The following is a 13219-nucleotide window of genomic DNA, read 5'->3' as shown; positions in this document are numbered from 1 at the left end:
TTTTAAGACAGCGTCTTACTCTGTCACCCAAGGCTGGAGTGCAGTGGTGTAATCACAGCTTACTACAACCTCGACCTTCCAGGCTTAAGCGATCCTCTCACCTCAGTCTCCGTGGTAGCTGGGATTATGGGTGTGCACCACCATGCCTGGCTTGATTTTTTATATTTTTCTTTTTCTTTCTTTCTTTTTTTTTTTTTTTTTGAGGTAGTAGCATACTCATGGCTCACAGTAGCCTCAACCTCCTGGGCTCAAGGATTCTTCCACCTCAGCCTCCCTAGTAGCTGGGGCTATAGGCACACGCCATCACGCCTGGCTAATTTTTGTAGTTTTGTAGAGATAGAGTCTTGCCATGTTGCCCAGGCTGGTCTTGAACTCCTGTGCACAGACAATGCATCCGCCTCAGCCTCCCAAAGTGCTGAGATTACAGGTGTGAGCCACTGTGCCCAGCCAATTTTTTGTAAAGGTGGGGTTTTGGCATGTTGTCCTGGCTGGCCTTGAACTCCTGGACTCAAACCATCTACCTGCCTCAGCCTCCCACAGTGCTGGGATTACAGGTGTGAGCCACCACGTCCAGCCTGTGCTAATTTAAATTCCTTTCTCCTCACTGCTTATACCAGCCACAACTTCTGCAACCAGTTTCATGCAGGCTTTGGACAATTGCAGCCTAATAGCATCATGCATCAGGGTCTGTGTTGCATACGTTCTCCACTGGGGAATTGTAGTGTTAAGATTCAGCCTAATAGCATCACTCATCAGGTTCTATGTTGCATCCGTTTTCCATTGGGGAACTGTAGTGTTAAGATTAGGCTGGGCGTGGTGGCTTATGCCTGTAATCCCAGCACTTTGGGAGGCCAAGGAGGGCAGATCACGAGGTCAAGAGATGGAGACCATCCTGGCCAACATGGTGAAACCCCATCTTTACTAAAAATACAAAAATTAGCTGGGCATAGTGGTGCATGCTGAGGCAGGAGAATCAGTTGAACCTGGGAGGCGGAGGTTGCAGTAAGCCGAGATTGCACTGTTGCATTCCAGCCTGGTGACAGAGCAAGACTCTGTCTCAAAAAAAAAAAAAAAAAAAAAAAAAAAAAATTGAGCACCAATAATCTTGTCTGTATTACAGTTTTATAATAAAAATGCATTACATATTAAACAGATTCACAAAATGAACTAATGACAATTTACATCTGTCCTTATACTTTCAGTTGTAAGTAACTAAAAACCAGCCTCAAATTGAAATAAACAAAACTACCAACATATGTAATTGAAAAGTCCAGATACTTGGGTGATGAAATAACCTGTACAACAAACCCCCGTAACACAAGTTTGCCTACGTATCAGACCTGCACTTGTACCCCTGTACTTAAAAAAGCAAAGCAAAACAAAAAACAGAGAAGTTCAGATGGAGTATAGATTTCAGGTAAAGCTTAATTAGGTGGTCCAACAACTTCATTAATGACCTGGTTTCTTTCAGTTTTCGCACTCTGCTTTCTGTGGTGTCAAATTTATCCCAAGGCAGCCACCTTGAGGCCATTAGGTTTTTACGGCTTCTAGCACCTTCTTCATTTATATCTATTAGGGAAAAATATGTTCTGTATCTGAGCATCATAGAAAAAAATCTTGAGTTCATTCTGATTTTCCTGGCTTAGGTTACATGCCAGTCTCTGAACTGATCACTAAGGCTAGAGGAATATATTGGACTGATTGACTTCGGTTTTGGTTTGCCTGAGGGATCAATTCCACCAAAATTCTACTCTTGAGTGAGGAAATTTGGGGTAAAAGAAGGAGGACAGCAAGGAAAAGATGACACACAATTCCAGTTTATTATAAGCATGACTTCAAATGACCTTAACTGAATTGTAATATTATTTGGGAACAAGTCAAACATTATTAACATTTAGGCCCAGAGATGGTAGATGGCTTGCTTAAGTCTCTCTACAAGCTACCTCAAGAACTGAGACTCAGACGTGAATTATTTGACTCTTGAATTGTAATTCATTCTTAGAATCAATTATTAGGCTTTCTGTAAGACTATCTTTACTGAGTTTTTAAACGGAGTATAATAAACTATTTTAGTAATGCAGTAGATGTTCAAAGGTTTGACTTCTTAGAAAGAGGTATAACAATTATATTCCTTAAAACTGAGAGGGGACAAATTGAGAGTAGAGGGATTGATGTGGGGGCAGAAGGATGCTTTTTTGTTGTTGCTGTGATGGAAATGTTCCATAGTTTTGTGGTTACATGACTCTATACATTGAACTGGATGCTTGCAAGGGGTGATAAAAAGGGCAAATGAAAATAAAAAGCCAAGTAGCCCCAATAAGAGTACCCATCCTTTTTTTTTTTTTTTAAATAACAAGTTTTAGGAGTTTTTATTGTTTGGATAAGAATATACAAATCAGGCAGAGTAGTCCCAGTGAAATCATGGTTAGGTTTTACTGTATTTGTCTATTGATCCTTCACCTTCTAAGCACTTAAAGTACTTTCTTTTTATTAGCTTGCTTTGATCACAAATGCAGTTTAAGTGTGAATAAGTAAGTGTATTATCTTACCCTCCTCCACTCAGCTTTCTTTAAATAGAAAAGGGACAAATGTCTCTTTACTGCATATTCAGCCATAGTTGCTCAATCTATGGTGTTAATAAGAGACTGTAATTTTATCCTCTAAAAATCATTACAGATTATAATTATAGGCTATGCCTCATTCTCTTAAAAAAATCCTGGTGTGCTAGTCCATTGATATTACTGATAGTTGCCAAATGGTGAGAATGGTAACTGGTTTGGAGGCAACTGAAAGAGAAGCGGATCATCAATAAACTGGAGACCAGTAGAAAATTACACAGAGACAAATCTTATTGGATAAACTAGATGAATGTCTCCTGTTGAGACTGATCCAACAGTATTCACTGGCCCATTTCTTACTGTGAGATGAGCTTCCGTTTAAGGCATCACTTGTGGTGGAGTTCTTTCTTTTATTTGGATTGGAACCATACTGTGATCTCTTTTGGAAAACAGACTTCCTCCAAGTCTGTTAAATGTAATTTAAAATTATATCATTTCTTGTTGATTTGTTTTTGTTTTGCTTTATTTCATGTTGTAGGCATCTGAAATGAATCCTTATATATTTAACATACAAGTATATGCATGAGAAGACATGAATATAAGAAGTATAGGAAACATAAGACACGAATAAAAGTTTTAGCTAGACATTTTTAGATGAAAAGATGTGCAGTTAAATTTGTAAAAGTTACAAATTATTCATTAAAAAGTTAGCATATATTTAAATTTTTTGGATACATAATAAAAGAATTGTATCAGTTCTGATGTCCATTGTGAAGACCCTACCACAGTCATTTTTTGTCAAGGGTAGATAGGGCTCTTGCTTGGACTGTTCCAGGATGTGCCATGGGCTCTCTAATAACATTCAGGGGGGTACATGTGCAGGTTTGTTACATGGGTATTTCATGTGATACTGAAGTTTGGGTTTGTAATGATCCCCATCATCTAAGTAGTGAACATAGTACCCAATAGGTAGTTTTTCAGCTCTTACTTTCCTCTCTTCTTCCCTGATTTTGGAATCTCCAGTGTCTATTGTCCTGACATCTTTGTGTCCCTGTGTACCCAGTGTTTAGCTCCCACTTATAAGTGAAAACATGTGGTATTTGGTTTTCTGTTTCTATGTTAATTCACTTAGGATAATTCAGCTGCATCCATATTGCTGCAAAGGACATAATTTCGTTCTTTTTTTATGGCTGCATAGTATTCCATGGTGTATATGTTTTGCATGTTCTTTATCCATTCTACCATTGATGGGCACCTAGGTTGATTCCATGTCTTTGCTATTGTGAAGAGTGCTGTAATAAACATGTCTTTTTGGTAGAATGATTCTTCTTTTTTTTTTTTTTTTTTTAAGACACAGTCTCGCTCCATCGCCCAGGCTGGAGTGCAGTGGCACGATCTCGGCTCACTGCAGCCTCTGCCTCCCGGGTTCAAGCGATTCTCCTGCATCAGCCTCCTGAGTAGCTGGGACTACAGGCGTGCGCCACCATGCCTGGCTAATTTTTGTATTTTTAGTAGAGACAGGGTTTCACCATGTTGGCCAGGATGGTCTTCGTCACTTGACCTCATGATCCACCCACCTCGGCCTCCCAAAGTGCTAGGATTACAGGCATGAGCCACTGTGCCCGGCCTAGAATGATTCATTTTTCTTTGGGTATATACCCATAATGAGATTGCTGGGTCGGATGGTAATTATATTTTAAGTTTTTTGAGAGATCTTTAAACTTCTTTTCACAGGGGCTAAGCTAATTTGCATTCCCATCAACAGTTTGTAAGTATTACCTTTTCTCTGCAACCTCGACAACATCTGGGTTTTTTTTTTTTTTTGACTCTTCAATAGTAGTTATTCTGGGCTGGGCATGGTGGCTCACACCTGTAATCCCAGCATTTTGGGAGGCTAAGGCAGGTGGATCAGCTGAGGTCAGGAGTTCGAGACTAGCCTGGCCAACATGGTGAAACCCCATCTCTACTAAAAATACAAAAATTAGCCGGGCATGGTGGCAGGCACCTTTAATCCCAGCTGCTCAGGAGGCTGAGGCAGGAGAATCACTTGAACCTGGGAGGCAGAGGTTGCAGTGAGCTGAGATCATGCCATTAAGAGCAAAACTCCGTGTCAAAAAAAAAATATATATATATAGTTATTCTGATTGGTGTGAGATGGTGTCTCATTGTAGTTTTGATTTGCATCTTTCTCTGATAATCATCTTTTTTTCTAAATGTCTTTATGCTACCTCTAAAATGTCCTACATATAATAGGCAAATCAAATGTTTAATAAACTGGTATGTTAGGTTTATTTTCAGGTTGAAATGAAGATAGTTATTTTTATTTTGTGTACCTTTTACATATCAACTTACTTTTAGAAGTATTTCTAACTTGTATTTTGTGTTTTTTTAGAGAAAATATTCTCTTTGGAATGGGAAATCCTCTGCTTGACATCTCTGCTGTAGTGGACAAAGATTTCCTTGATAAGTAAGTATTAAACTCTTCATATGCGCTATGTGGAACTTATATTTGAAGAAAAATGGATGAAAACTTTAGAAGTGACTTTATCACCGAACGTCTTCAATTAAAGGAAAACTCAGGAAATTTAAGTCTGGTAATAGCAAGTGTGCTATCATTAACTATTGAGTAACTGAGTACAATTTTCCTTGGGAAAACTTATATACATTGCAAAATTTTTACTTAAAACTTTTTTGCTTATTATTTGGAAGGAGAAAAGTTTATATAATTTACCTAATTATTTAATTCCCCAAATTTTAAACTACTGTCAGTGAACTACATCCGTAATAGTATCATAATCTACAGACATTCTACCCTGAATGTGCCCAATCTTGTTTCCTCTCAGAAGCTATAATGGGAGAAGAAAGATGATTAGAGAAGACAAGAGAATATGCAGGATATAATTCAGAGGCCATGAAGCTCTGTTGTTTCCCCTTTGTTAGTAACTTCCAATGTTTCAACTTAGCTGAGAAATCAGTTTGTTTATTTACCTATTTGAGGCCATTTGGTACAAAAGTCCCCTCTTGTGTCCTTTTTCGCACTTTCTGAGGTCTCAGTTACCCATAGGACAGTATAATAAGACATTTTGAGAGAGAGATACATACCACGTCCACATAACGTTTATTACAGTATATTTTAATAATTGTTCTATTTTTAGTTAGTTGTTGTTAATCTGTTATTATGCCTAATTTATAAATGGAACTTTATCATAGTATGATGTGTAGGTATGTATGTGTAGGAAAAACATAGCACGTATGTGTGTGTGTATGTATATATGTATGTATATGCATATGGTTCAGTACTATCCACAGTTTCAGATACCCATGGGGCATCTTACAATGCATCTACCTCAGATAATGGGGGGACTACTATCTGGAAAATTTAAGTAGTAAAAAAGATTAATGATGAGAAAGCAAGATCCCCCCGCTCCTCACACACCCCGATTTCTGTACCCAAGAATAATTACTTTTTAAAAAATTGAGGTAAAATTTATGTCACATAAAATTGATCATTTTAACCATTATAAAGTATACAATTCAGTGACTGCCAGTATATTCACAAAGTTTTACAACCATCACCACTATCTAATTCAGGACATTTTCATCACCCCAAAATGAAATCCCATACCCATTAAGTAGTCATTCACTATTCCCTCCGCTAGCCCAGTATCCTGGGAACTACCAGTATACTTTGTTTTTCTATGAATTTGTCTATTCTGAGCATTTTATATAAATGGAACCATATAATAATATATGATCTTTTGTGTTTACATATATGACCTTTTGTGTTTGGGCTTATTTTACTTATGTAATGCTTTCAGAGTTCATCCATGTTGTAGCATGTATCAGTCCTTCATTCCTTTTAATAGTGGAATATTCCATTGTGTGGATATACCACATTTTGTTTATCCATTCATTGGTTGATAGACACTTATGTTGTTTTCATTTTTTGTCTATTAGGAACAATGCTTCTTATGAACATTTATGTATAAGCTTTTGTGTTGGAATGTGTTTTCATTTCTCTTGGGTACACACACAGTAGTGGAACTGCTGGGTCACATGATATTTCTGTGTTTAACTTCTAGAGAAACCACCAAACTGTTTTCCAAAGCAGCTGCACTGTTTTGCATTCCTACCAGCAGTGCATAAAGGTTCCAGTTTCTCTACTGCCAAAGCTTATTTTTTACTATGAGTGGGTGTGAAATGATGTCTCTTTGTGATTTTGATTTGCGTTTTTCTAATGAAAACTTTTGATGTTAGCATCTTTTCGTATGCTTATTGGACATTTGTATATCTTTGGGAAAATGTTGAAGCTCTCTGCCCATTTTTTAATTGGGTTGTCGTCTTTTTGTTAAGTTGTAAAAGTTCTTTTTATATTCTGGATACTAGACCCTTATCAGCTAGCATATGATTTGCAAACATTTTCTCCCATTCTGGGGATTAACTTTAATTTTTTGATAGTGTCCTTTGATGCACAAAAGTTTTAAATTTTGATGATGTCCAATTTATTTTTCTTTTGTTGCTTATGCTTTGCTTTTGCTGTCATATGTAAGAATCTGTTGTTAAATCCAGGATCACAAAGATTTATGCCTGTGTTTTCTTCTAGGAGTTTTGTAGTTTAAGATCTTAGATTGAAGCATTTGATCAATTTTGAGTTAATTTTTGTATAAGGTATGAAATAAGGGTTCAACTTTATTCTTTTGCGTGCGGAAATCCAGTTGTCTCAATATCATTTATTGGAGAGACTATTCTTTTCCCCATTGAGTGATCTTGATACTGTTGACAAAATCAGGTGACCATAGGTAAATTTCTGGACTCCATTCTATTCTGTTGATACATATGTCTGTCCTTATGCCAGTATGACATTGGTGTTTTTGTCTATGTGTGTTTTGTTTTTTTTTGGAGATAGGGTCTTGCTCTGTCACCCAGGCTGGGGTGCAGTGGTGCAATCATAGCTCACTGAAACCTTGAACTCCTGGGTTCAAGTGATCCTTCTATTTCAGCCTCCCAAGTAACTGAGACTATATGCGTGTACCACCATCCCTAGCTATTTAAAAATTTTTTTTTATATAAACGGGGTCTCCTTATGTTGCCCAGGCTGGTCTCAGACTCAAGTCTGGCTTGATCCTAGGCCCAAGTTGTCTTCCCACCTTGGCCTCCAAAGTGCTGGGATTATAGGCATTAGCCACTGTGCCTGGCCTGTACGACACTGTGTTGATTACTGTAGCTTTGTAGTAGATTTTGAAGTCAGGAAGTGTAAGTCCTCCAACTTCGTTTTTCAAGATTATTATTATTATTATTATTATTTAATTTGAGATCCCTCATAATTCCATATGAATTTTTGGGGATAGCTTTTTCATTTCTGTAAAAAAGGCAGTTGGAATTTTGCTTGGAATTACATTGAATATATAGATAAATACACTATTAAGTCTTCCAAGTTATGAAGACAGAATGTCTTTCCATTTATTTAGGTCTTTTTTTTTTTTTTTTTTTGAGACAGACTCTTGCTCGCCCAGGCTGGAGTGTAGCGGCACGATCTCAGCTCACTGCAACCTCCATTTCCTGGGTTGAAATGATTCTCCTGCCTCAGCCTCCTGAGTAGCTGGGATTACAGGCATGCGCCATCATGCCTGGCTAATTTTTGTAGTTTTAGTAGAGATGGGGTTTCACCATGTTGGTCAGGCTTATCTCGAACTCCTGACCTTCTGATCCGCCTGCCTTGGCCTCCCAAAGTGCTGGGATTATAGGCGTGAGCCACTGCGCCCAGCCTTAGGTCTTTTTAAAATAATTTTAGCAGTGTTTAGTAGGTTTTCAGTGCGTAAGTCTTACACTTCTTTGGTTAAATTTAATTTTATTATTTTTGATGCTATTGTAAATTGGGATTATTTTCTTTCCTTTTCTTATTGTTCATTGATAGTATATAGAAATATAAGTAATTATGGGGACAATAATTTTTTTGAAACTTTTTTTATATCCTGGGAATTACCCCTATATTTGGATAAACTCAAATGTCAAAGGGTAAGGCAAGAATTTATAAATGTGTAAATTTGACTTATGGTAATATAATAGGAAATGTGTTGGGGGCCTAGGATGAACTGGGAGATGTGTTTTATCCTAAGACATTAAGATACAAACTTTAAAACACACTTTCCCAGTCAGAAAATACTACTGTATACAGTTACATTAATGATTTTAGTTCTTTTGGTTCCTTGTACTTTTAAATAATATACTATGCTTACATTTCTTAAAATTTCTTGTTCTGTCAAATTTCAGGCTGGGCGTGGTGGCTTACACCTGTATTTCCAGCACTTTTGGAGACTGAGGCAGGTGGATCACTTGAGGTCAGGAGTTCAAGCCTTGCCAACATGGCGAAACCCTGTGTCTACTAAAAATACCAAAAATTAGCCAGGTGTGTTGGCATGCGCCCATAGTCCCAGCTACTCGGGTGGCTGAGGCAGGAGAATTGCTTGAACCTGGGAGGCAGAGGTTGCAGTGAGCTGAAATTGCACCATTGCACTCCAGCCTGGGTGGCAGAGAAAAAAAAAAAAAGCCTGGTCACTCCAGCCTGGGTGACTGTCTCAAAAAAAAAAAAAAAAAACATATATATATATACACACACACACATATATATATATACACACACACACACACACACACACACACACACACACACACACACACACACACACATATATATATACACACACCAAGCCAAAACAAAACAGATAAACCCAAATTTCAATGGGTTCTCATTATGGAGAATGAGATTACTGGTGCCACTAGTCTTTCCTCTGCTACTTCTTCCATCTTTCTATCTCCTTACTTCTATTAACTGTGTTTTTAAGGTTGATGTTTTCATTCTGTCATCTATAATTGTTTTCCCAACTTTGAATACAAATTCATAGTGAAAGTTGAAAATGACTTACCCACATTAACATTATCACCTCGGAGCAGGTGCTGGGATTGAGGAGAGGCCAGGCACGGGAGCAGGCACTTCTGAGCCTGCAGGGGAAAAGGGGACTTCCCGGGCCCCAGAGAGTGCAGGGATACCTAGGTCCACAGCCATGGCTGGGTGGCTGCAGCTGCACTCAGGAGGGTGGGGCTCCAGCCCTGCCGGCTTGGAAGTGGGTGTGGCTTCCACCTGTTCCCAACTTCTTTGGGCTCTGTGGAACATGCAGCCCTGGCTGCACCTCCCCTATTGGAGCCAGTGTCTTTGCAGTAGCTGCTCTAGACAGCCTGCTGCTGCCATCAGTGACACTACCGGAAGCTCGAGTAACCTCTTTGTTTTACATGTTTTACTAGCAGCTGATCCTAAGTGGCTAGCTGAAGTTTTATTTTATATTTGGAAGGTTTTAATCTTTAACCTTGATTTTCAAATAAGTACCTGAAGATAGAAAACAAGTATTTGGACCCTAACAATAAAAGAGTCTTCTCTATTGTTACTCCTGGCCATTTCTTCCAAATATATTCAAAAATTTACCTTATGATATAAACCGATTGTGTTTAGCCTACATTTTGAGCCACCATTAGATAAGTACTGTGTGTGTGTGTATATATATATTTTTTTTTTTCAATTTTTTATTTTTGAGATGGTGTCTTGCTCTGTCACCCAAGCTGCAGTGCAGTGGCGCAATCTCAGCTCACTACAACCTCTGCCTCCTGGGTTCAAGTGATCCTTGTGCCTCAGGTTCCTGAGTAGCTGGGACTATAGGTGTGTGCCACCATGCCTGGCTGATTTTTGCATTTTTAGTAGAGACAGGGTTTTACCATGTTGGACAGGCTGCTCTCGAACTCCTGACCTCTGGTGATCTGCCCACCTCGGCCTCCCAAAGTGCTGGGATTATAGGCATGAGCTACTGCACCCAACCTAGATAAGTGGTATATTGCTATGGTGTGAATGATGGTATCCTCTCCAAAATTCATGTTGAAACTTATCCCCAGTGCTGCAGTATAAGAAGTGTGGCTCTTGGGGGTTGACCAAGTTATGAAGGCTCTGCTCTTGTGAATGGGATTAGCACACTTGTGAAAGGACTCAAGGCTGAAGCGAGAGCTCTCCTGCCTTTACATTCCTTCTGCCATGTGAGGACACAGTGTTCCTCCCCTCTGGAGGATGCAGCAACAAGGTGCCATCTTGGAAGCAGAGAAAAGCCTCACCAGACACCAGTCTTGCCGGTGCCTTAACCTCGGGTTTCCCAGCCTCCAGGAATGTGAGAAATAAATTTCTATTGTTTACAAATTACCCCAAACAAAATAAGAAAAATAAAACAACAACAACAAAACATAAGAAAATAAATAAATAAATAAATAGCCTGGTCTGGTATTTTTGTTATAGCAGCACAAGGGGACTAAGATATATACCAAATGAATGAGATATATACTGATTAGTATCTTACACTATGAAAGTGAGTTCTAATTGTCAAAATTCATTTGATAAAATATTTTTCTGATTCTGATTTTTTTTTTTTTTTTTTTTAGAGACAAGGTTTCTGTTTCCCAGTCTGGAGTGCAGTAGCACAATCATAGCCTACTCACTGCAGCCTCAAACTCCTGTCCCTCCCACCAAAGAAAGAATTGAAAATTATTGGGAACGCCTGTGGCAGAAAGTACATTATTGAAAAGAATCTTTTCTAGTAAACTGTAGGGACACAGTGGACATGAGGGGATAGGAAATGTGGAACATATGAATACCTCCACATGAGCCCTGGTCTGTAATTATGGAGATATGTATTAATAGGGATGAAAAAAGCAAGGAAGGAATGTGTAAGGTAGGTTTGCCTTGGTTTTTCCTGACACTAGATAAATATCATGAAAGTAAGAGGATTGAGAGAAGTAATGAAATGGTAATTGAGAAAAGAAAACCATCAATAAAAATGAAAATACTCAGTTTTGGCTGGGTGTGGTGGCTCACACCTGTAATCCCAGCACTTTGGGAGGCCGAGGTGAAAGATCACCTGAAGTCAGGAGTTAGAGACCAGCCTGGCTAAGATGGTGAAACCCTGTCTCTATTAAAAATAAAAAATTAGCTGGGCGTGGTGGTGCGCGTCAGCAGGCCCAGCTACTCAGGAGGCTGAGGCAGGAGAATCGCTTGAACCCAGGAGCAGAGGTTGCAATGAACCGAGATTGCGCCACTGCACTCCAGCCTGGGTGAGACAGTGAGACTCCATCTCAAAAAAAAAAAAAAAAAAAATGAAATGAAAATACTCAATTTTATGACGGGAAGCTAGAATACTTGAGGAAATGTGTTTTTCTCACAGATCTAAACCTTTAATAAAATAAACATACAAACCTTATGTGAATTTTTATTAATCTAAGTGTGCATGAAAGATGTTACTTAATGTTCACACCTAAAATACCCAAAGTAGCTGGCTGTGGTGGTGCTTGCCTGTAATGCCAGCTACTTGGGAGACTCTAACTGTAGTGCCCTATGATTGTGCCTGTGAATAGCCACTGTACTCTATCGTGGGCAATATAGTGTGAGACCCTGTCTCTAAAAATTTGAAAAAAGGAAAATGCTCAAAGCAATTGGCCATAAATTTTAGTGCTGATTATTCATTGCCAATAATTTACAACTGAATTATTTCTGTAAATAAAAATGTATTACTTCTACAAATGGGTGTATGTTAGCTTTGAAAGTGAAAAAATTATTTGGAGTGTCAAGTGAGACTGCATGTGTTAGGTTTAAAGTTAGACATTTAATTGTTTTGCTTTAAAATGAATTGTAAACTGCTCTGACACTTTTATAGTTAAATTTTTTTTTTTCAGACGAAGTTTCACTGTCACTCAGGCTGGAGTGCAGTGGCATGATTTCAGCTCACTGTAACCTCCGCTTCCCGGGTTTAAGCTATTCTCATGGATCAGTCTCCTGAGTAGCTGAGATTACAGGCATGTGCCACTGTGCCTGGCTAATTTTTGTATTTTTAATACAGATGGGGTTTCACCATGTTAGCCAGGCTGGTCTTGAACTCCTGACCTCAAGTGATCCACCCACCTTGGCCTCCCAAAGTGCTGGGATTACAGGTGTGAGCTACCGTGCCTGGCCTTTTAGTTAATTATTTATAAAGCTATTGCCATATTTTTTTCTACAACTTTCAACATTATGTTTTGTATATTTAGGCCTTTAATTGACCTAAATATTCTGTCTGGGATTTTGTTTAGTATTGTATTTATAGATTAATTTGGAAAAAAGAGATCTTTACCAACAAATTTTCTTATCCCTACAAATATTTCTTTCTTTATTTTAGGTATTCTTCTGTATCTTTTAATAACACATAAAATTTAAATAATGTAATATGGGTTACAAAATGGTTAGGCTGGTTTTTTAAAAACTTATACATCTTGTGGCGGTGATCATTTGCTAAATCTTGTTAGATTCAAAAATTATAAAAGTAAATGCTTTTTAGAAAAATAGACCATATAGAAGTCAATAAAGTAGAAATGAAATCTGGGGTCAGTATCTTTGCAGCAGTGTGTGCTGTACACTAGAATGTTCCATGATTATGGAAATGTGTATCTGTGCTATCCAACATGGTAACCACTAGTCACATTTGGCTTTGATCACTTCAAGTGTGGCTAGTGCAACTGATGAATTTCAACATTTTATTTCATGTTAATTAAATTTTAATAGATATTAATTAGCGTTTATGGTATTAACCAGTACAGCTTAG

The 13219-nt window shown here is 38.2% G+C and overlaps 1 protein-coding gene across 6 annotated transcripts in view; it reads left to right on the top strand.

The window, feature by feature from the left end:
* The window catches only part of ADK (adenosine kinase), a 564565-nt gene that overhangs the window by 43417 nt on the left and 507929 nt on the right, over nt 1-13219 (top strand). For all 6 annotated transcript variants that reach the window (XM_028853392.2, XM_028853391.2, XM_077945182.1 and 3 more), the window contains 1 exon segment: nt 4951-5025. In XM_028853392.2, coding sequence (XP_028709225.1) covers nt 4951-5025 — 75 coding nt within the window.

The sequence above is a fragment of the Macaca mulatta genome, chromosome 9, assembly GCF_049350105.2.
Source record: "Macaca mulatta isolate MMU2019108-1 chromosome 9, T2T-MMU8v2.0, whole genome shotgun sequence".
Classification (NCBI taxonomy): domain Eukaryota; kingdom Metazoa; phylum Chordata; class Mammalia; order Primates; family Cercopithecidae; genus Macaca; species Macaca mulatta.
The sequence above is the reverse complement of the archived record's forward strand: the minus strand, read 5'-3'. Positions and strand labels throughout refer to the sequence as shown.